This window comes from Salvelinus alpinus, chromosome 11, assembly GCF_045679555.1.
Source record: "Salvelinus alpinus chromosome 11, SLU_Salpinus.1, whole genome shotgun sequence".
NCBI lineage: Eukaryota > Metazoa > Chordata > Actinopteri > Salmoniformes > Salmonidae > Salvelinus > Salvelinus alpinus.
Genome location: NC_092096.1, coordinates 2,601,713 through 2,627,554, shown reverse-complemented (window position 1 = coordinate 2,627,554; position 25,842 = coordinate 2,601,713). Strand labels below are relative to the sequence as shown.

The following is a 25,842-nucleotide window of genomic DNA, read 5'->3' as shown; positions in this document are numbered from 1 at the left end:
TTTCTAAGGCTACATATACAGTGCATTCAGGAAGTATTCAGACCCTTTGACTTTTGACACATTTTATTACATTACAGCCTCATTCTAAAATGGAGTAAATGGTTTCCCCCCTCATCAATCTACACACAATACCCCATAATGACAAAGCAAAAAACAGATTTTTAGAAATGTGGATAAAAGTTATGCTGCCAGATAATTCACAGTTGTCCTAATGGGCAATCAGCATGCAGTTGTCTGGACTTCACAAAGCTATGGAAGTGAACAGACAATGAAACATTGACACAGTTGCAATGTTATTCCCAACGGAACGAAAACATCGGACTCCTCTTCCTGGTGGAAAAACAAATTAAACTTCTGCACGTGTGTGGGATTCTCTACTTTATAATATATTTTCTCCCTCTGCTGCCGCTTCCCCCTCCTGTGTGTGTGTGAAGTTGGGAGAGTTAGCTAAGTGTTCAGGATTAATTTATTTTTATAATTTTTTAGATACAATGTTATTACTATTATATTTATCAAAAAGGCTGCTATTCTACTTGAAATGAAAAAATTACTTGGAAGGAAAACATTTGGCAACGACAGACTTTGATCTTGTCTCTGTAACATAATTTGTTGTTTAGCTCCAGGGAAAAGGCTTCCGATTCGCTAGCACAGCCTCAGGTTATTCATAAAACCAATATGATATTTAAATTAGTTATTCATATAACCAATATGATATTTAAATTGGTTATTCATAAAACCAATATGATATTGATATCAGCTTGGAAAAAATGTAGCTGACATTGATATAGAGTTTCCATATTGGTGCCCATTACTAATAATCAAATCAAATGTTATTGGTCACATACACATATTTAGCAGATGGTATTGCGGATGTAGCGAAATGCTTGTGTTCCTAGCTCCAACAGTGCAGTAATATCTAACAATTCACAACAATATACACATCTAAAAGTAAAATAATGGAATTAAGAAATATATGAATATTATAATTATCATTATCAGTGGCATTGACTAAAATACAGTAGAATATAATACAGTATATACATATGAGACGAGTAAAGCAGAATATAAACATTATTAAAGTGACTAGTGTTCCATTATTAAAGTGGCCAGTGATTCCATGTATATGGAATATACAGCAGCCTCTAAGGTACAGGGTTGAGTAACCGGGTGGTAGCTGGCTAGTGATGGCTATTTAACAGTCTGATGGTCTATGTAGCTGGCATAGATAATAGTTAGAATAGATTCAGTATGTGTACTATGTATACTGTATAGCCATAGTTGTCATTAATCATTTTACTATGTCTTTCTATTCATACAGCTTGAATAAGCCCATATTCAGGAGCAGAGTACAGAACATCATCTCTCCAGAAAGGTGGGTATATGTATTTTACTGTGCCATCATTCACCATTTGACTGGCTGTCCAAACTCCATGCTCCTGTCCAAACTCCATGCTCCTGGCCAAACGCTACGCCACGCCCATGGACGTTCGTTTCTTCACCGCAATGAATCTGTCTCTGAGTACATCAGCAACAATTTCTAGAACAAAACAATTAATGTCCATGTACATACACATATGCACACATATACACATACCTATATAGACATACTGTCACGCCCTGGCCATAGAGAGGCTTTTATTCTCTGTTTTGGTTAGGCCAGGGTGTGACAGGATGGGTGGGGTAGGGTGGGCATTCTAGTTTCTTTATTTCTATGTTGTCTATTTCTTTGTGTTTGGCCGGGTGTGGTTCTCAATCAGAGGCAGCTGTCTATCGTTGTCTCTGATTGAGAACCATACTTAGTTAGCCCTTTTTTCCACCTGTCTTGGTGGGAAGCTGACTTTGTTTAGGGCACATAGCCTTTAGCTTCACGGTTTGTTTTTGTTTTGTTCGGCGTCATTTTTATTAATAAAATACATACTATAGTTCTGTATGAACTGCCTACATTACACATTGTGGAAAATAATAAAGATTTGCAATACTTTTTATATATACAGTATATACAGTATATATACACAGTACATGTCAAAGTTTGGACACACCTACTCATTCAAGGGTTTTTATTTTAAAATGTTGTAAAGATAAATAATATAATTGTTACGTGCCTCCTAACGGAGGGAGGTGCAGGAATCAGGACCAGGAGAGCAAGGAAATCCCTGTGGCAAAATAATGTTTATTGAGCAGTCCAAACTTAACTACAACATGGGACTGAAACACGCTCAAACGAGGTTGCCACACACACAGGGAATAAAACGCTATACATGGAGGAGAAACCTCTACTCCTAAACTCATTACCAAACGGCACATCTGCCGTAAGAAAATAACCCCCGTGGTGCAGACACGCACCCCTACTAACACAGAAAACAATCCCGCACAAAGACTAACAGTGCTTCTACACCTGCATTGCTTGCTGTTTGGGGTTTTAGGCTGGGTTTCTGTACAGCACTTCGAGATATTAGCTGATGTACGAAGGGCTATATAAAATAAACTTGATTGATTGATTGATTGAACAGGCAGCGGAGGTAAATATACCCACCGAAATCAACTAATAACACACAGGTGTAAACAATACAGACAGACACAAACGAAAAGAAAAAAATGGATTGGTGGCAGCTTGTAGGCCGGCGACGACGACCGCCGAGCACCGCCCGAACAAGGAGAGGAGCCACCTTCGGTGAAAGTCGGGAAAATAATATCTATTGTTTACCGGAAAACCAAAAATAATTTACTTAAACTTGTTACAAATGGCAGTCACCCATGATTCACCAAACTATAATTTGAAAGAGGAAGCAAAGTACTTAACCTGTACTGCTCTGGCGTTCCGCCAGCGGAACTCCTCCCACATTCCACTGAAAAGGCAGAGCGCGAAATTCAAAATATATTTTTTAGAAATATTTAACTTTCACACATCAACAAGTCCAATACAGCAAATGAAAGGTACACATCTTGTGAATCCAGCCAACATGTCCGATTTTTTAAATGTTCTACAGCGAAAACAGCACGTATATTTATGTTAGCTCACCACCAAATACAAAAAAGGACAGACATTTTTCACAGCACAGGTAGCATGCACAAAGCCAACCTAACTAACCAAGAACCAACCAAACTAACCAAGAAACAACTTCATCAGATGACAGTCTTATAACATGTTATTCAATAAATCTATGTTTTGTTCGAAAAATGTGCATATTTCAGGTATAAATCATAGTTTACATTGCAGCTACAATCAGAAATTGCACCGAAAGCAGCCATAATAATTACAGACACCAACGTCAAATACCTAAATACTCATCATAAAACATTTCTGAAAAATACATGGTGTACAGCAAATGAAAGACAGGCATCTTGTGATTCCAGCCAATATTTCTGATTTCTTAAGTGTTTTACAGCGAAAACACAATATAGCGTTATATTAGCTTACCACAATAGCCAGAAACACAAGCCATTCCCCAGTAGTAAAAGTTAGCGATCGTGACAAACCAGCAAAAGATATATAATTTTTGACTAACCTTGATAAGCTTCATCAGATGACAGTCCTATAACATCAGGTTATACATACACTTATGTTTTGTTCGAAAATGTGCATATTTAGAGCTGAAATCAGTGGTTATACATTGTGCTAACATAGCATCTTTTCCCACAACGTCCAGATATTTTTCTGACACTTTTTCTGACACACATATTCTGACCAAATGACTATTCATAAACATAACTAAAAAATACATGTTGTATAGGAAATGATAGATACACTAGTTCTTAATGCAATCGCCGTGTTAGAATTCTAAAAATAACTTCATTACGACATCCAGCTTAGTTATAGCGAGAGAGTACCCAAAATCTGGGCTCAAACTACTAGTACAACATGTTCGACAGATATATGAAATAGCATCATAAAATGGGTCCTACTTTTGCTGATCTTTCATCAGAATGTTGTACAAGGGGTCCTTTGTCGGGAACAATCGTTGTTTGGATTTAGAACGGCCTTTTTCCCTCTCGATTTAGCAAGCACACTTGCCAAGTGGCGCGAATCTCTCCATGTCAACAAACGGAAGAGAACGGAACACGGCAAAACTCCCGAAAAAATTTCAATAATCTGATTAAACTATATTGAAAAAACATACTTTACGATGATATTGTCACATGTATCAAATAAAATCAAAGCCGGAGATATTAGTCGTCCATAACGGCAGCTTATCAGAAGGCAAATCCAGGTCCCTGCTCGCGCTCTCCAGAAAACAGGAAACTGGTGACACGTCATGCCAAGAGCTATGATTCGAGTCCAGATCAAGTTACACACTCCATTTCTTCTCTCACTCCTTGTAGACATCTAGTGGAAGACGTATGAAGTGCATCTAAACTAATAAATAACAAGGACTTTAATAGGCAGCCCCTAGAAGAGTGCATCGATTTCAGATTTTCCACTTCCTGTCAGGAAGTTTGCTGCAAAAGGAGTTCTGTTTTACTCACAGATATAATTCAAACGGTTTTAGAAACTAGAGAGTGTTTTCTATCCAATAGTAATAATAATATGCATATTGTACGAGCAAGAATTGAGTACGAGGCCGTTTAAATTGGGCACGATTTTCCCCCAAAGTGAAAACAGCGCCCTCTGTCCTCAACAGGTTTTAAAGCATATGTTTTTGTTTCAGTCTCCTCTATCTCCACTAACTAAAGACAATAGTAAAAAAAAAATATTCTATTAATAATGTAAAATTAGCAGCTGTATAGAAAGACTCATGTGAAAGCCAAATTACAGAAGAGGAACTTCTTGATGCAATTAAAGCCTTTAAGTACAGAAAAACTGGATGGGCTGGATGGCAGACCAGTTGAGGTATACCAAAACTTTTTTGATATACTCAGAGGACCATTATTAGCAGATACTCAACAAGAAGGTCTGATTTAATTATTATTAAAACAGGAGCCAGGTGGTAAAGATAAAGATCCAGTCCATTTAAAAACATTTGAGGCCTCTTACACTTCAGTGTTGTGATGCAAAAATAATATCAAAATGCATAGCACATAGAATGAAAAAAAGGTATTGTCGGATATTATTCTAATCAGACAGGTTTTGTACATGAATGATACATTGGAGATAATATAAGACAAGTACTGTTAACAACTGTTAGGAATTTTATGAATAATGACTAAAACTATGTCTACATTTAGATAAAACTATAACTAATTGAACTCTGCACAGTATTATTATTATTATATCTGATTAATAATGTTAATTCATAAGGAAGGAACTAGGTAGTATGAACAATGAGGATATAAACACCATTCCAACCTAGTGAGAGAGATTTGTGCTGTGGGTTATAAAGTAAGCAAAAAGGGTCGTTAAACTATGGTTAAACTGACCCAACTTAGCCCTGAGATGTTTAGATAAGGCAATGAGTAACTTTTTAGGTCTTCCATTATCTTGAGTTGTCTGCTAAAGTGGTAATAACTTATAGTGAGGCTTCAGGAGAATAAATGATATTGTGTGTCATGTGTGTGCGCTGGGGAGTTGGAATTAACTTTTGAACCTGTTTTATCTTGGTCAAGAGGAGGAGATTTATTCTGTAACCAATGACGTCATATCTTGTATATAAACTGTTGTTCATGGTTAAATGGCAGCGTGCTCCGAGAATAAATACTATTATCTAATTTTAATAAGACTGTATCCTGTCTATTTTATGTTTATAAGTATCTTACAAATTCTTATAAATAGACAGATTGATTTTAATTAATGAGTACATAAAGGAATTATTAAATTCCCGTAACAACAACAGAATACCACGAAAGTCATAGCTGACTTTGAAAGGGCTTTTGATAAAGTACGCCTGTAGTTTAGATATAAATGCCTGGAATATTTCAATTTTGGAGAATCTCTAATACAATAGGTTAAAGTTATGTTATAGTGACCTTAGGTGGAAAATAGTAAATAACGGCTACTTCTCAGGAAGTATTAAACTGTCAAGAGGAGTAAAACAAGGGTGTCCACTATCGGCATATCTATTTATTTTTGCCATCAACCTTTTTGCTGATTAAATCAGATCCAACAATAATATCAAGGGCTGAAAACCAAAGGTGTCATTGTCCGCTGACGATTAATGTTTTCTTATAAATCCTACACAGCCTCATAGAGTATCTAGACAATTATTCAAACCTCTCTGGATTACAACCAAATTTAAAGAAGTGTACTACTATATTACGTATTGGATCACTAGAAGTTTTTTTATTACTGTGTAGTTTACCAATAAAATGGTCTGACAGCGAAGCTGACATACTCTGTATTCATATCCCGAAAGAAAGACATTTTCTCACTACAATATATTTTAATAGAAAGTTAACAAAAATAGATGAGATCTTGCTACAATGGAAAGGAAAATATCTGTCTATTTGTGGAAAAATCCCCCTGTTTAACTCTTTAGTCATACCCCAGTTTACCTATTTCCTTATGGCCTTGACTACACCTACCAAATAGTTTTTTTAATTACAGGAGCAAAAAATATTACATTTTACTTGGAACGGTATGCCAGAAAAAATTTAACGGGCCTATTTATACACTAAAGCATTAGACCTCTCACTAAAGGCTTCAGTAATACAAAAGCTATACTTAAATCCAAACTAGTTCTCTGGCAGATTTATAAGAATAGCTCACACCATGTTCACTGTAAAACCAGATAAGTTCCGTGAACTCAAATGTTTGTAAGAAACATATTACCTCGAAAAATGTTAGTTAAAGTAAAAAGTAAGGTTACACCTAAATCTTTTTGAATTACATGTACTTATACAAACTTTATTTTTTTTTATGTACTTATCATAAAAATATGTTTAAATAATGTAATTGCTGCATATTTAATTGCTATGTTTTATCTTTACTCAACTTCATTGAGTAGTGCAATAGTTGTACCATCTCAAAATATTAACTTCAATGAAACTCAGATTCTTAGGACCTTACTCAAACCATTTTTGGAAACTGATTACCTTGATTTAGTTAGGTACTATTAACTAAAAACTTACCAAACCATACTATATTCTTAGTACGCACAACAAAGTCAGTATATTTTTTATTCTAAGGCTTGAATAATATAAAATAAATAATATAGATTACTATAAATATACTGTACAAAAATACAATTGGGAATCAAATAAAGTAAACAATTTAAAATGTTCTTGACAACTCAAACCAGACTTTAATATTCATATTCTACCTGACATTTCATCGTTTAACATTGTTTAGAACAAACAATCACAGAAAACACACACACAAACCTCAGCAGTTCTAAAAATAGTTAAATAAAGGATTATCCAAAGAACCAATATAAAAAAAAGTTTCCCCTACAGTAGAAAAGTTGAAAACCCTTTTTGGCACTAGCAACTATTTATGAGAGTGTAATACAACTCGTCATTACAATGACGCAGTTAACTAATGAATTACATTTTGTTCTCCCAGGCTATTGTACAAGCAGCCCAGTGTCTTGGTGGGGTGAGTAGTGTTGTTATCTTATGTTAGTTACATATCGTTGTTATCGTCCACATCAGCGTGTAGCCTGGTATACCACACGTCTTTTCATGGGTCTTTAATTGCAAAACTATTGAGGTAATAATCAGTACAATACAGTCAGGCTTGATCTGTATATCTGTAAACATTGAGGTAATAATCAGTACAATACAGTCAGGCTTGATCTGTATATCTGTAAACATTGAGGTAATAATCAGTACAACACAGTCAGGCTTGATCTGTATATCTGTAAACATTGAGGTAATAATCAGTACAACACAGTCAGGCTTGATCTTGTTTTGTTTCTTTAGTCGTACTGATGTGATGGCAGTCACCCCATGGTCGGCACCCATCATCTGGGAAGGAACCTTTGACCCTGACCTCGTCGACATAGTCTACAAGTCCATGAACCTCACCATAGCAACCACAGTGTTTGCCGTTGGAAAGTGAGTAGCCTACAACTTTTCCCAAATGTTCAAAAGTGAAGTTAAACTATCAATATTTTTACAACATTAAAACTACACTGAGTGTACAAAACATTATGAACACGTGCTTTCTCCATAACAGACTGACCAGGTGAATCCAAGTGAAAGCTATGATCCCTTATTGATGTCACTTGTTAAATCCACTTCCATCAGTTGTAGACAAAGGGAAGGAGACAGGTTAAAGAAGGATTGTTAAGCCTCGACACATTTAAGACATGGATTGTGTCTGTGTGCCATTCCGATTGGTGAATGGGCAAGACAAAAAAAACACTCTGTGTATGAGGACATAACCAGCTCATGTCACACGGCAGGTAATACAATATCATGATGTCATGCTTCATGGCTTGGCTAAGATTTGAATACCTGTACTGCTTTGTATATTTTCTGGTAGACTGTAATTTCTGGTCAGAAACTGTTGAGAATGTCCTATACAGTCCTATGAGAATGACCATACAGTTACAGAGGGTTGCTGGCATCAGAATCTCAGGTGCCTGATACCGCCGTTGTGCCCTCGAGCAAGGCACCTTAAACCCTTATGTTATGTACAGGTAACTGACAAAATAATGGAAAACACTAGTAAATGAGGGATACAAAGTATATTGGATGCAGGTTCTTCCACACAGGTGTGGATTCAGGTGTGAGTTAATTAAGCAATTAGCATCCAATTATGCTAATGATCATGTAAAAAAAGGCTGGGATGGCCATTATTTCGGTCATTCTTTTTGCTACCACAGCTCTGCCCCCAGAACAACAATGCCCCCATCCACAGGGCACAAGTGGTCACTATATGGTTTAATGAGCATGAAAACGATGTCAACCATATGACATGGCCATCTCAGTCACCGGATCTCAATCCAAATGAAGCGGTGCCTGAGATAGCGTTTTCTACCACTCGTGGCCCAGCACTCTGTTCAGGCACTTTAGCAAATTAGCAAAATCATCCTCGATGACACTTGTGGATGCAGCCGCTGCACACTACAACAAAAGCTAGCTAGACCCTGGGGAAATTAGGTTACTGCTCTTCGCACTCAGGAGTGACGTGTCTAGGCCTTCAAGAAGACAGAAGTTAGATTTTGTGACTAGTTGATTTAACTGTCACTCCAACATTTTGCCACAATACAGTTGCCTTCTGTCTTGCTTCTGAGGGACTAGTCAATGGCTGACTTAGCTAGCGAGATTTCTCTCCCTGGAGACCACCAAAGAAAATCCTGATTGGATCTTTTTTCTCTCTTCAGTGTTAACCCTTCCCCTTCTTTTCCAAACTTACCAGTCAAAAGTTTGGACACACCCACTCATTCAAGGGTTTTTATTTATTTATACTAAGCTGTCATCAAGGTGAAGGGTGGCTACTTTGAAGAATCTCAAATATATATATTTTTTGGAATTGTTTAACAGTTTTTTGGTTACTACATGATTCCATATGTGGTTTTTCATAGTTTTGATGTCTTCACTATTATTCTACAACATAGAAAATAGTACAAATTATAGAAAAACACTTGAATGAGTAGGTATGTCCAGACTTATGACTGGTACTGTATGTTTTTGGTTGTTGTAGTTTTTCCCCCATTTCTTTTTACCTTGTCTCATCGCTGCTAATCCTTAACGGGCAGAGGCGAAGGTCCCATGACGTCCTCCAAAACATGATCCGCCTAGCCGCAGTACTTCTTAACACACTGGCAGCAGTGTTGTGGAGGAAACACCGTTCGACTGATGACCGAACTCAGCTTGCAGGCGCCCGATCCGCCACAAGTAGTTGCTAGAGTGTGATAAGCATAGGAAAAGCCCCGACCAAACCCTCCCCTAACCCGGACGGTGCTGGGCCAATTGTGCACTACCCTATGTGGCTCCTGGTTATTGCAGATAAAGAATGTACCCCAGGCAATACAGTGCCTCAGACCACTTCGCCACTTAGAAACAAACCCTTTTCAATTTGAACTGAAGAGATTTAATCAGAATATCATTTAAAATTATAGAAGAGATTCAATAAAAATGTTAATGAATATAGAATATTGTATTTTTAATAAAGGTGTAGAAGGCCCTTAACAGGGTGTCGGACGGTTGAGCTAACGTGCGCTAATGTGATTAGCATGATATTGTAAGTAACAGGAACATTTCCCAGGACATAGACATGTCTTATATGGGCATAACGCTTAAATTCTTGTTAATCTAACTACACTGTCCAATTTACAGTAGCTGTTACAGTAGTTTGAGGAGCACACCAACAACAAAAATGTATCACGAGAACTGGTTTGATACATTCACCTCTGAAGGTAAATAATGTACTTACAGTCAGTAATCTGGCTCTGATTTGTCATCCTGAGGGTCCAAGAGATAAAATGTAGCATAGTTTTGTTTGATAAAATCCATTTTTATATTCAAAAGTAGGAACTGGGTTCTACAGTTTGACCCTACTGCTGTCTCTGGCTCCACACCCATCCCACCCGCCCACCTAGATGTGTGGTTTGTGTATTTTATTTTCTGTAGGGAAGCTAATTATCCATAATTTATGACATTACAGGGTGTGTGTAAACTATTTTTTTTTATTACATTATCATTTTTGTATGTTCTCTACAGTTATGTACTTGAACATGTATCAATTTAACAATTTGGCACATTTGGGCAGATTTTATACAATCAATCAATCAATCAAATGTATTTAAAAAGCCCTTCTTACATCAGCTGATGTCACAAAGTGCTGTACAGAAACCCAGCATAAAACCCCAAACAGCAAGCAATGCAGGTGTAGAAACACGGTGGCCATGAAAAACTCCCTAGAAAGGCCAGAACCTAGGAAGAAACCTAGAGAGGAACCAGGCTATGTGGGGTGGCCAGTCCTCTTCTTGTTGTGCCGGGTGGAGATTATAACAGAACATGGCCAAGATGTTCACATGTTCATAAATGACCAGCAAGGTCAAATAATAGTAAAGTGAACAGGTCAGGGTTCCATAGCCGCAGGCAGAACAGTTGAAACTGGAGCAGCAGCACGGCCAGGTGGACTGGGGACAACAAGGAGTCATCAAGGAGTCCTAGGGCTCAGGTCCTCTGAGAGAGAAAGAGAGAAAGAAAGAAAGAAAGAAAGAAAGAGAGAATTAGAGAGAGCATACTTAAATTCTCACAGGACACCGGATAAGACAGGAGAAATACTCCAGATATAACAGACTGACCTTAGCCCCCTGACACATAAGCTATTGCAGCGTAAATACTGGAAGCTGAGACAGGAGAGGTCGGAAGACACTGTGGCCTGGTGCGATGATACCCCCGGACAGGGCCAAACAGGCAGGATATAACCCCACCCACTTTGCCAAAGCACAGCCCCCACACCACTAGGGGGATATCTTTAACCACCAACTTACCATCCTGAGACAAGGCCGAGTATAGCCCACGAAGATCTCCCCCACTGCACGAACCCAAGAGGTGGGATCCAACCCGGACAAGAAGATCACGTCAGTGACTCAACCCACTCAAGTGATGCACCCCTCCTAGGGACGGCATGGAAGAGCACCAGTAAGCCAGTGACTCAGCCCCAGTAATAGGGTTTGAGGCAGAGAATACCAGTGGAGAGAGGGGAACCGGCCAGCCAGAGACAGCAAGGCGGTTCGTTGCTCCAGTGCCTTTCCGTTCACCTCCACACTCCTGGGCCAGACTACACTCAATCATAGGACCTACTGAAGAGACGAGTCTTCAATAAAGACTTAAAGGTCGAGACCGAGTCTGCGTCTCTCACATGGGTAGGCAACATGGAGATAACACCTCAATAAGATTTAGACCAGACCAGACACAACATGTAGATAACACCTCAATAAGATTTAGACCAGACCAGACACAACATGTAGATAACACCTCAATAAGATTTAGACCAGACCAGACACAACATGTAGATAACACCTCAATAAGATTTAGACCAGACCAGACCAGACACAACATGTAGATAACACCTCAATTAGATTTAGACCAGACCAGACACAGCATGTAGATAACACCTTAATAAGATTTAGACCAGACCAGATACAACATGTAGATAACACCTCAATAAGATTTAGACCAGACCAGACACAACATGTAGATAACACCTCAATAAGATTTAGACCAGACCAGACCAGACACAACATGTAGATAACACCTCAATAAGATTTAGACCAGACCAGACCAGACACAACATGTAGATAACACCTCAATAAGATTTAGACCAGACCAGACACAACATGTAGATAACACCTCAATAAGATTTAGACCAGACCAGACACAACATGTAGATAACACCTCAATAAGATTTAGACCAGACCAGACCAGACACAACATGTAGATAACACCTCAATTAGATTTAGACCAGACCAGACACAGCATGTAGATAACACCTTAATAAGATTTAGACCAGACCAGATACAACATGTAGATAACACCTCAATAAGATTTAGACCAGACCAGACACAACATGTAGATAACACCTCAATTAGATTTAGACCAGACCAGACCAGACACAACATGTAGATAACACCTCAATAAGATTTAGACCAGACCAGACCAGACACAGCATGTAGATAACACCTTAATAAGATTTAGACCAGACCAGATACAACATGTAGATAACACCTCAATAAGATTTAGACCAGACCAGACACAACATGTAGATAACACCTCAATTAGATTTAGACCAGACCAGACCAGACACAACATGTAGATAACACCTCAATAAGATTTAGACCAGACCAGACCAGACACAGCATGTAGATAACACCTTAATAAGATTTAGACCAGACCAGATACAACATGTAGATAACACCTCAATAAGATTTAGACCAGACCAGACACAACATGTAGATAACACCTCAATTAGATTTAGACCAGACCAGACCAGACACAAGATGTAGATAACACCTCAATAAGATTTAGACCAGACCAGACCAGACACAACATGTAGATAACACCTCAATAAGATTTAGACCAGACCAGACACAACATGTAGATAACATCTCAATAAGATTTAGACCAGACCAGACACAACATGTAGATAACACCTCAATAAGATTTAGACCAGACCAGACACAACATGTAGATAACACCTCAATAAGATTTAGACCAGACCAGACACAACATGTAGATAACACCTCAATAAGATTTAGACCAGACCAGACACAACATGTAGATAACACCTCAATAAGATTTAGACCAGACCAGACACAACATGTAGATAACACCTCAATAAGATTTAGACCAGACCAGACACAACATGTAGATAACACCTCAATAAGATTTAGACCAGACCAGACCAGACACAACATGTAGATAACACTCTCAATAAGATTTAGACCAGACCAGACACAACATGTAGATAACACCTCAATAAGATTTAGACCAGACCAGACACAACATGTAGATAACACCTCAATAAGATTTAGACCAGACCAGACACAACATGTAGATAACACCTCAATAAGATTTAGACCAGACCAGACACAACATGTAGATAACACCTCAATAAGATTTAGACCAGACCAGACACAACATGTAGATAACACCTCAATAAGATTTAGACCAGACCAGATACAACATGTAGATAACACCTCAATAAGATTTAGACCAGACCAGACACAACATGTAGATAACACCTCAATAAGATTTAGACCAGACCAGACACAACATGTAGATAACACCTCAATAAGATTTAGACCAGACCAGACACAACATGTAGATAACACCTCAATAAGATTTAGACCAGACCAGATACAACATGTAGATAACACCTCAATAAGATTTAGACCAGACCAGACACAACATGTAGATAACACCTCAATAAGATTTAGACCAGACCAGACCAGACACAACATGTAGATAACACCTCAATAAGATTTAGACCAGACCAGACCAGACACAACATGTAGATAACACCTCAATAAGATTTAGACCAGACCAGACACAACATGTAGATAACACCTCAATTAGATTTAGACCAGACCAGACACAACATGTAGATAACCCCTCAATAAGATTTAGACCAGACCAGACACAACATGTAGATAACACCTCAATAAGATTTAGACCAGACCAGACACAACATGTAGATAACACCTCAATAAGATTTAGACCAGACCAGACCAGACACAACATGTAGATAACACCTCAATAAGATTTAGACCAGACCAGACACAACATGTAGATAACACCTCAATAAGATTTAGACCAGACCAGACACAACATGTAGATAACACCTCAATAAGATTTAGACCAGACCAGACACAACATGTAGATAACACCTCAATAAGATTTAGACCAGACCAGACACAACATGTAGATAACACCTCAATAAGATTTAGACCAGACCAGACACAACATGTAGATAACACCTCAATAAGATTTAGACCAGACCAGACACAACATGTAGATAACACCTCAATAAGATTTAGACCAGACCAGACACAACATGTAGATAACACCTCAATAAGATTTAGACCAGACCAGACACAACATGTAGATAACACCTCAATAAGATTTAGACCAGACCAGACACAACATGTAGATAACACCTCAATAAGATTTAGACCAGACCAGACCAGACACAACATGTAGATAACACCTCAATAAGATTTAGACCAGACCAGACACAACATGTAGATAACACCTCAATAAGATTTAGACCAGACCAGACACAACATGTAGATAACATCTCAATAAGATTTAGACCAGACCAGACACAACATGTAGATAACACCTCAATAAGATTTAGACCAGACCAGACACAACATGTAGATAACACCTCAATAAGATTTAGACCAGACCAGACACAACATGTAGATAACACCTCAATAAGATTTAGACCAGACCAGACACAACATGTAGATAACACCTCAATAAGATTTAGACCAGACCAGACACAGCATGTAGATAACACCTCAATAAGATTTAGACCAGACCAGACACAACATGTAGATAACACCTCAATAAGATTTAGACCAGACCAGACACAACATGTAGATAACACCTCAATAAGATTTAGACCAGACCAGATACAACATGTAGATAACACCTCAATAAGATTTAGACCAGACCAGACACAACATGTAGATAACAGCTCAATAAGATTTAGACCAGACCAGACCCGACACAACATGTAGATAACATCTCAATAAGATTTAGACCAGACCAGACACAACATGTAGATAACACCTCAATAAGATTTAGACCAGACCAGACACAACATGTAGATAACACCTCAATAAGATTTAGACCAGACCAGACCAGACACAACATGTAGATAACACCTCAATAAGATTTAGACCAGACCAGACACAACATGTAGATAACACCTCAATAAGATTTAGACCAGACCAGACACAACATGTAGATAACACCTCAATAAGATTTAGACCAGACCAGACACAGCATGTAGATAACACCTCAATAAGATTTAGACCAGACCAGACACAACATGTAGATAACACCTCAATAAGATTTAGACCAGACCAGACACAACATGTAGATAACACCTCAATTAGATTTAGACCAGACCAGACACAACATGTAGATAACATCTCAATAAGATTTAGACCAGACCAGACACAACATGTAGATAACACCTCAATAAGATTTAGACCAGACCAGACACAACATGTAGATAACACCTCAATAAGATTTAGACCAGACCAGACACAACATGTAGATAACACCTCAATAAGATTTAGACCAGACCAGACACAACATGTAGATAACACCTCAATAAGATTTAGACCAGACCAGACACAACATGTAGATAACACCTCAATAAGATTTAGACCAGACCAGACACAACATGTAGATAACACCTCAATAAGATTTAGACCAGACCAGATACAACATGTAGATAACACCTCAATAAGATTTAGACCAGACCAGACACAACATGTAGATAACAGCTCAATAAGATTTAGACCAGACCAGACACAACATGTAGATAACACCTCAATAAGATTTAGACCAGACCAGACACAACATGTAGATAACAGCTCAATAAGATTTAGACCAGACCAGACACAACATGTAGATAACACCTCAATAAGATTTAGACCAGACCAGACACAACATGTAGATAACACCTCAATAAGATTTAGACCAGACCAGACACAACATGTATATAACACCTCAATAAGATTTAGACCAGACCAGACACAACATGTAGATAACAGCTCAATAAGATTTAGACCAGACCAGACACAACATGTAGATAACACCTCAATAAGATTTAGACCAGACCAGACACAACATGTAGATAACATCTCAATAAGATTTAGACCAGACCAGACACAACATGTAGATAACACCTCAATAAGATTTAGACCAGACCAGACACAACATGTAGATAACACCTCAATAAGATTTAGACCAGACCAGACACAACATGTAGATAACACCTCAATAAGATTTAGACCAGACCAGACACAGCATGTAGATAACACCTCAATAAGATTTAGACCAGACCAGACACAACATGTAGATAACACCTCAATAAGATTTAGACCAGACCAGACACAACATGTAGATAACACCTCAATAAGATTTAGACCAGACCAGATACAACATGTAGATAACACCTCAATAAGATTTAGACCAGACCAGACACAACATGTAGATAACAGCTCAATAAGATTTAGACCAGACCAGACCCGACACAACATGTAGATAACACCTCAATAAGATTTAGACCAGACCAGACACAACATGTAGATAACACCTCAATAAGATTTAGACCAGACCAGACACAGCATGTAGATAACACCTCAATAAGATTTAGACCAGACCAGACACAACATGTAGATAACACCTCAATAAGATTTAGACCAGACCAGACACAACATGTAGATAACACCTCAATTAGATTTAGACCAGACCAGACACAACATGTAGATAACACCTCAATAAGATTTAGACCAGACCAGACACAACATGTAGATAACACCTCAATAAGATTTAGACCAGACCAGACACAACATGTAGATAACACCTCAATAAGATTTAGACCAGACCAGACACAACATGTAGATAACACCTCAATAAGATTTAGACCAGACCAGACACAACATGTAGATAACACCTCAATAAGATTTAGACCAGACCAGACACAACATGTAGATAACACCTCAATAAGATTTAGACCAGACCAGACCAGACACAACATGTAGATAACACCTCAATAAGATTTAGACCAGACCAGACACAACATGTAGATAACACCTCAATTAGATTTAGACCAGACCAGACACAACATGTAGATAACACCTCAATAAGATTTAGACCAGACCAGACACAACATGTAGATAACACCTCAATAAGATTTAGACCAGACCAGACACAACATGTAGATAACACCTCAATAAGATTTAGACCAGACCAGACACAACATGTAGATAACACCTCAATAAGATTTAGACCAGACCAGACACAACATGTAGATAACACCTCAATAAGATTTAGACCAGACCAGACCAGACACAACATGTAGATAACACCTCAATAAGATTTAGACCAGACCAGACCAGACACAACATGTAGATAACACCTCAATAAGATTTAGACCAGACCAGACACAACATGTAGATAACACCTCAATAAGATTTAGACCAGACCAGACACAACATGTAGATAACACCTCAATAAGATTTAGACCAGACCAGACACAACATGTAGATAACACTTCAATAAGATTTAGACCAGACCAGACACAACATGTAGATAACACCTCAATAAGATTTAGACCAGACCAGACACAACATGTAGATAACACTTCAATAAGATTTAGACCAGACCAGACCAGACACAACATGTAGATAACACCTCAATAAGATTTAGACCAGACCAGACACAACATGTAGATAACACTTCAATAAGATTTAGACCAGACCAGACCAGACACAACATGTAGATAACACCTCAATAAGATTTAGACCAGACCAGACACAACATGTAGATAACACCTCAATAAGATTTAGACCAGACCAGACACATGTAGATAACACCTCAATAAGATTTAGACCAGACCAGACCAGACACAACATGTAGATAACACCTCAATAAGATTTAGACCAGACCAGACACAACATGTAGATAACACCTCAATAAGATTTAGACCAGACCAGACACAAAATGTAGATAACACCTCAATAAGATTTAGACCAGACCAGACACATGTAGATAACACCTCAATAAGATTTAGACCAGACCAGACACAACATGTAGATAACACCTCAATAAGATTTAGACCAGACCAGACACAACATGTAGATAACACTTCAATAAGATTTAGACCAGACCAGACACAACATGTAGATAACACCTCAATAAGATTTAGACCAGACCAGACCAGACACAACATGTAGATAACACCTCAATAAGATTTAGACCAGACCAGACCAGACACAACATGTAGATAACACCTCAATAAGATTTAGACCAGACCAGACACAACATGTAGATAACACTTCGATAAGATTTAGACCAGACCAGACACAACATGTAGATAACACCTCAATAAGATTTAGACCAGACCAGACACAACATGTAGATAACACCTCAATAAGATTTAGACCAGACCAGACACAACATGTAGATAACACCTCAATAAGATTTAGACCAGACCAGACACAACATGTAGATAACACTTCAATAAGATTTAGACCAGACCAGACACAACATGTAGATAACACCTCAATAAGATTTAGACCAGACCAGACCAGACACAACATGTAGATAACACCTCAATAAGATTTAGACCAGACCAGACCAGACACAACATGTAGATAACACCTCAATAAGATTTAGACCAGACCAGACACAACATGTAGATAACACCTCAATAAGATTTAGACCAGACCAGACACAACATGTAGATAACACTTCAATAAGATTTAGACCAGACCAGACACAACATGTAGATAACACCTCAATAAGATTTAGACCAGACCAGACACAACATGTAGATAACACCTCAATAAGATTTAGACCAGACCAGACACAACATGTAGATAACACCTCAATAAGATTTAGACCAGACCAGACACAACATGTAGATAACACCTCAATAAGATTTAGACCAGACCAGACCAGACACAACATGTAGATAACACCTCAATTAGATTTAGACCAGACCAGACATAACATGTAGATAACACCTCAATAAGATTTAGACCAGACCAGACACAACATGTAGATAACACCTCAATTAGATTTAGACCAGACCAGACACAACATGTAGATAACACCTCAATAAGATTTAGACCAGACCAGACACAACATGTAGATAACATCTCAATTAGATTTAGACCAGACCAGACCAGACACAACATGTAGATAACACCTCAATAAGATTTAGACCAGACCAGACACAACATGTAGATAACACCTCAATAAGATTTAGACCAGACCAGACACAACATGTAGATAACACCTCAATAAGATTTAGACCAGACCAGACCAGACACAACATGTAGATAACACCTCAATAAGATTTAGACCAGACCAGACACAACATGTAGATAACACTTCAATAAGATTTAGACCAGACCAGACACAACATGTAGATAACACCTCAATAAGATTTAGACCAGACCAGACACAACATGTAGATAACACCTCAATAAGATTTAGACCAGACCAGACCAGACACAACATGTAGATAACACCTCAATTAGATTTAGACCAGACCAGACATAACATGTAGATAACACCTCAATAAGATTTAGACCAGACCAGACACAACATGTAGATAACACCTCAATAAGATTTAGACCAGACCAGACACAACATGTAGATAACACTTCAATAAGATTTAGACCAGACCAGACACAACATGTAGATAACACCTCAATAAGATTTAGACCAGACCAGACCAGACACAACATGTAGATAACACCTCAATAAGATTTAGACCAGACCAGACACAACATGTAGATAACACTTCAATAAGATTTAGACCAGACCAGACACAACATGTAGATAACACCTCAATAAGATTTAGACCAGACCAGACACAACATGTAGATAACACTTCAATAAGATTTAGACCAGACCAGACCAGACACAACATGTAGATAACACCTCAATAAGATTTAGACCAGACCAGACACAACATGTAGATAACACTTCAATAAGATTTAGACCAGACCAGACCAGACACAACATGTAGATAACACCTCAATAAGATTTAGACCAGACCAGACACAACATGTAGATAACACCTCAATAAGATTTAGACCAGACCAGACACAACATGTAGATAACACCTCAATAAGATTTAGACCAGACCAGACACAACATGTAGATAACATCTCAATAAGATTTAGACCAGACCAGATACAACATGTAGATAACACCTCAATAAGATTTAGACCAGACCAGACACAACATGTAGATAACACCTCAATAAGATTTAGACCAGACCAGACCAGACACAACATGTAGATAACACTTCAATAAGATTTAGACCAGACCAGACACAACATGTAGATAACACCTCAATAAGATTTAGACCAGACCAGACACAACATGTAGATAACACCTCAATAAGATTTAGACCAGACCAGACACAACATGTAGATAACACCTCAATAAGATTTAGACCAGACCAGACACAACATGTAGATAACACCTCAATAAGATTTAGACCAGACCAGACACAACATGTAGATAACACCTCAATAAGATTTAGACCAGACCAGACACAACATGTAGATAACACCTCAATAAGATTTAGACCAGACCAGACACAAAATGTAGATAACACCTCAATAAGATTTAGACCAGACCAGACACCACATGTAGATAACACCTCAATAAGATTTAGACCAGACCAGACACAAAATGTAGATAACACCTCAATAAGATTTAGACCAGACCAGACACATGTAGATAACACCTCAATAAGATTTAGACCAGACCAGACACAACATGTAGATAACACCTCAATAAGATTTAGACCAGACCAGACACAACATGTAGATAACACTTCAATAAGATTTAGACCAGACCAGACACAACATGTAGATAACACCTCAATAAGATTTAGACCAGACCAGACACAACATGTAGATAACACCTCAATAAGATTTAGACCAGACCAGACACAACATGTAGATAACACCTCAATAAGATTTAGACCAGACCAGACACAACATGTAGATAACACCTCAATAAGATTTAGACCAGACCAGACACAACATGTAGATAACACCTCAATTAGATTTAGACCAGACCAGACATAACATGTAGATAACACCTCAATAAGATTTAGACCAGACCAGACACAACATGTAGATAACACCTCAATAAGATTTAGACCAGACCAGACACAACATGTAGATAACACCTCAATAAGATTTAGACCAGACCAGACCAGACACAACATGTAGATAACATCTCAATAAGATTTAGACCAGACCAGACACAACATGTAGATAACACCTCAATAAGATTTAGACCAGACCAGACACAACATGTAGATAACACCTCAATAAGATTTAGACCAGACCAGACACAACATGTAGATAACACCTCAATAAGATTTAGACCAGACCAGACACAACATGTAGATAACACCTCAATAAGATTTAGACCAGACCAGACACAACATGTAGATAACACCTCAATAAGATTTAGACCAGACCAGACACAACATGTAGATAACACCTCAATAAGATTTAGACCAGACCAGACACAACATGTAGATAACACCTCAATAAGATTTAGACCAGACCAGACACAACATGTAGATAACACCTCAATAAGATTTAGACCAGACCAGACACAACATGTAGATAACACCTCAATAAGATTTAGACCAGACCAGACACAACATGTAGATTACACCTCAATAAGATTTAGACCAGACCAGATACAACATGTAGATAACACCTCAATAAGATTTAGACCAGACCAGACACAACATGTAGATAACACCTCAATAAGATTTAGACCAGACCAGACACAACATGTAGATAACACCTCAATAAGATTTAGACCAGACCAGACACAACATGTAGATAACACCTCAATAAGATTTAGACCAGACCAGACCAGACACAACATGTAGATAACACCTCAATAAGATTTAGACCAGACCAGACACAACATGTAGATAACACCTCAATAAGATTTAGACCAGACCAGACACAACATGTAGATAACCCCTCAATAAGATTTAGACCAGACCAGACACAACATGTAGATAACACCTCAATAAGATTTAGACCAGACCAGACACAACATGTAGATAACACCTCAATAAGATTTAGACCAGACCAGACACAACATGTAGATAACACCTCAATAAGATTTAGACCAGACCAGACACAACATGTAGATAACCCCTCAATAAGATTTAGACCTGACCAGACCAGAGATAACATGTAGATAACACCTCAATAAGATTTAGACCAGACCAGACCAGACACAACATGTAGATAACACCTCAATAAGATTTAGACCAGACCAGACACAACATGTAGATAACACCTCAATAAGATTTAGACCAGACCAGACACAACATGTAGATAACACCTCAATAAGATTTAGACCAGACCAGACACAACATGTAGATAACACCTCAATAAGATTTAGACCAGACCAGACACATGTAGATAACACCTCAATAAGATTTAGACCAGACCAGACACAACATGTAGATAACACCTCAATAAGATTTAGACCAGACCAGACACAACATGTAGATAACACTTCAATAAGATTTAGACCAGACCAGACACAACATGTAGATAACACCTCAATAAGATTTAGACCAGACCAGACCAGACACAACATGTAGATAACACCTCAATAAGATTTAGACCAGACCAGACCAGACACAACATGTAGATAACACCTCAATAAGATTTAGACCAGACCAGACACAACATGTAGATAACACCTCAATAAGATTTAGACCAGACCAGACACAACATGTAGATAACACTTCAATAAGATTTAGACCAGACCAGACACAACATGTAGATAACACCTCAATAAGATTTAGACCAGACCAGACACAACATGTAGATAACACCTCAATAAGATTTAGACCAGACCAGACACAACATGTAGATAACACCTCAATAAGATTTAGACCAGACCAGACACAACATGTAGATAACACTTCAATAAGATTTAGACCAGACCAGACACAACATGTAGATAACACCTCAATAAGATTTAGACCAGACCAGACCAGACACAACATGTAGATAACACCTCAATAAGATTTAGACCAGACCAGACCAGACACAACATGTAGATAACACCTCAATAAGATTTAGACCAGACCAGACACAACATGTAGATAACACCTCAATAAGATTTAGACCAGACCAGACACAACATGTAGATAACACTTCAATAAGATTTAGACCAGACCAGACACAACATGTAGATAACACCTCAATAAGATTTAGACCAGACCAGACACAACATGTAGATAACACCTCAATAAGATTTAGACCAGACCAGACACAACATGTAGATAACACCTCAATAAGATTTAGACCAGACCAGACACAACATGTAGATAACACCTCAATAAGATTTAGACCAGACCAGACCAGACACAACATGTAGATAACACCTCAATTAGATTTAGACCAGACCAGACATAACATGTAGATAACACCTCAATAAGATTTAGACCAGACCAGACACAACATGTAGATAACACCTCAATTAGATTTAGACCAGACCAGACACAACATGTAGATAACACCTCAATAAGATTTAGACCAGACCAGACACAACATGTAGATAACATCTCAATTAGATTTAGACCAGACCAGACACAACATGTAGATAACACTTCAATAAGATTTAGACCAGACCAGACACAACATGTAGATAACACCTCAATAAGATTTAGACCAGACCAGACACAACATGTAGATAACACCTCAATAAGATTTAGACCAGACCAGACACAACATGTAGATAACACCTCAATAAGATTTAGACCAGACCAGACACAACATGTAGATAACACCTCAATAAGATTTAGACCAGACCAGACACAACATGTAGATAACACCTCAATAAGATTTAGACCAGACCAGACCAGACACAACATGTAGATAACACCTCAATAAGATTTAGACCAGACCAGACACAACATGTAGATAACACTTCAATAAGATTTAGACCAGACCAGACACAACATGTAGATAACACCTCAATAAGATTTAGACCAGACCAGACACAACATGTAGATAACACTTCAATAAGATTTAGACCAGACCAGACCAGACACAACATGTAGATAACACCTCAATAAGATTTAGACCAGACCAGACACAACATGTAGATAACACTTCAATAAGATTTAGACCAGACCAGACCAGACACAACATGTAGATAACACCTCAATAAGATTTAGACCAGACCAGACACAACATGTAGATAACACCTCAATAAGATTTAGACCAGACCAGACACAACATGTAGATAACACCTCAATAAGATTTAGACCAGACCAGACACAACATGTAGATAACACCTCAATAAGATTTAGACCAGACCAGACACAACATGTAGATAACACCTCAATAAGATTTAGACCAGACCAGACACAACATGTAGATAACATCTCAATAAGATTTAGACCAGACCAGATACAACATGTAGATAACACCTCAATAAGATTTAGACCAGACCAGACACAACATGTAGATAACACCTCAATAAGATTTAGACCAGACCAGACCAGACACAACATGTAGATAACACTTCAATAAGATTTAGACCAGACCAGACACAACATGTAGATAACACCTCAATAAGATTTAGACCAGACCAGACACAACATGTAGATAACACCTCAATAAGATTTAGACCAGACCAGACACAACATGTAGATAACACCTCAATAAGATTTAGACCAGACCAGACACAACATGTAGATAACACCTCAATAAGATTTAGACCAGACCAGACACAACATGTAGATAACACCTCAATAAGATTTAGACCAGACCAGACACAACATGTAGATAACACCTCAATAAGATTTAGACCAGACCAGACACAAAATGTAGATAACACCTCAATAAGATTTAGACCAGACCAGACACCACATGTAGATAACACCTCAATAAGATTTAGACCAGACCAGACACAAAATGTAGATAACACCTCAATAAGATTTAGACCAGACCAGACACATGTAGATAACACCTCAATAAGATTTAGACCAGACCAGACACAACATGTAGATAACACCTCAATAAGATTTAGACCAGACCAGACACAACATGTAGATAACACTTCAATAAGATTTAGACCAGACCAGACACAACATGTAGATAACACCTCAATAAGATTTAGACCAGACCAGACACAACATGTAGATAACACCTCAATAAGATTTAGACCAGACCAGACACAACATGTAGATAACACCTCAATAAGATTTAGACCAGACCAGACACAACATGTAGATAACACCTCAATAAGATTTAGACCAGACCAGACACAACATGTAGATAACACCTCAATTAGATTTAGACCAGACCAGACATAACATGTAGATAACACCTCAATAAGATTTAGACCAGACCAGACACAACATGTAGATAACACCTCAATAAGATTTAGACCAGACCAGACCAGACACAACATGTAGATAACACCTCAATAAGATTTAGACCAGACCAGACACAACATGTAGATAACACCTCAATAAGATTTAGACCAGACCAGACACAACATGTAGATAACACCTCAATAAGATTTAGACCAGACCAGACACAACATGTAGATAACACCTCAATAAGATTTAGACCAGACCAGACACAACATGTAGATAACACCTCAATAAGATTTAGACCAGACCAGACCAGACACAACATGTAGATAACACCTCAATAAGATTTAGACCAGACC

General features: G+C 37.9%; 2 protein-coding genes across 3 annotated transcripts in view; both read left to right on the top strand.

Annotated features, from left to right (window-relative positions):
- The window catches only part of LOC139533471 (uncharacterized), a 182,005-nt gene that overhangs the window by 110,575 nt on the left and 45,588 nt on the right, over positions 1–25,842 (top strand). The window lies entirely within an intron of this gene.
- Positions 1–25,842, top strand: part of LOC139533474 (globoside alpha-1,3-N-acetylgalactosaminyltransferase 1-like) — a 212,108-nt gene that overhangs the window by 175,018 nt on the left and 11,248 nt on the right. The window contains exons 4-6 of one of the 2 annotated variants that reach the window (XM_071331524.1): positions 1,319–1,372; positions 7,436–7,468; positions 7,795–7,929. In XM_071331524.1, the coding sequence (XP_071187625.1) occupies positions 1,319–1,372; positions 7,436–7,468; positions 7,795–7,929 (222 nt within the window). The remainder of the gene's footprint in view (positions 1–1,318; positions 1,373–7,435; positions 7,469–7,794; positions 7,930–25,842) is intronic. The other variant, XM_071331526.1, reaches the window with a different exon arrangement.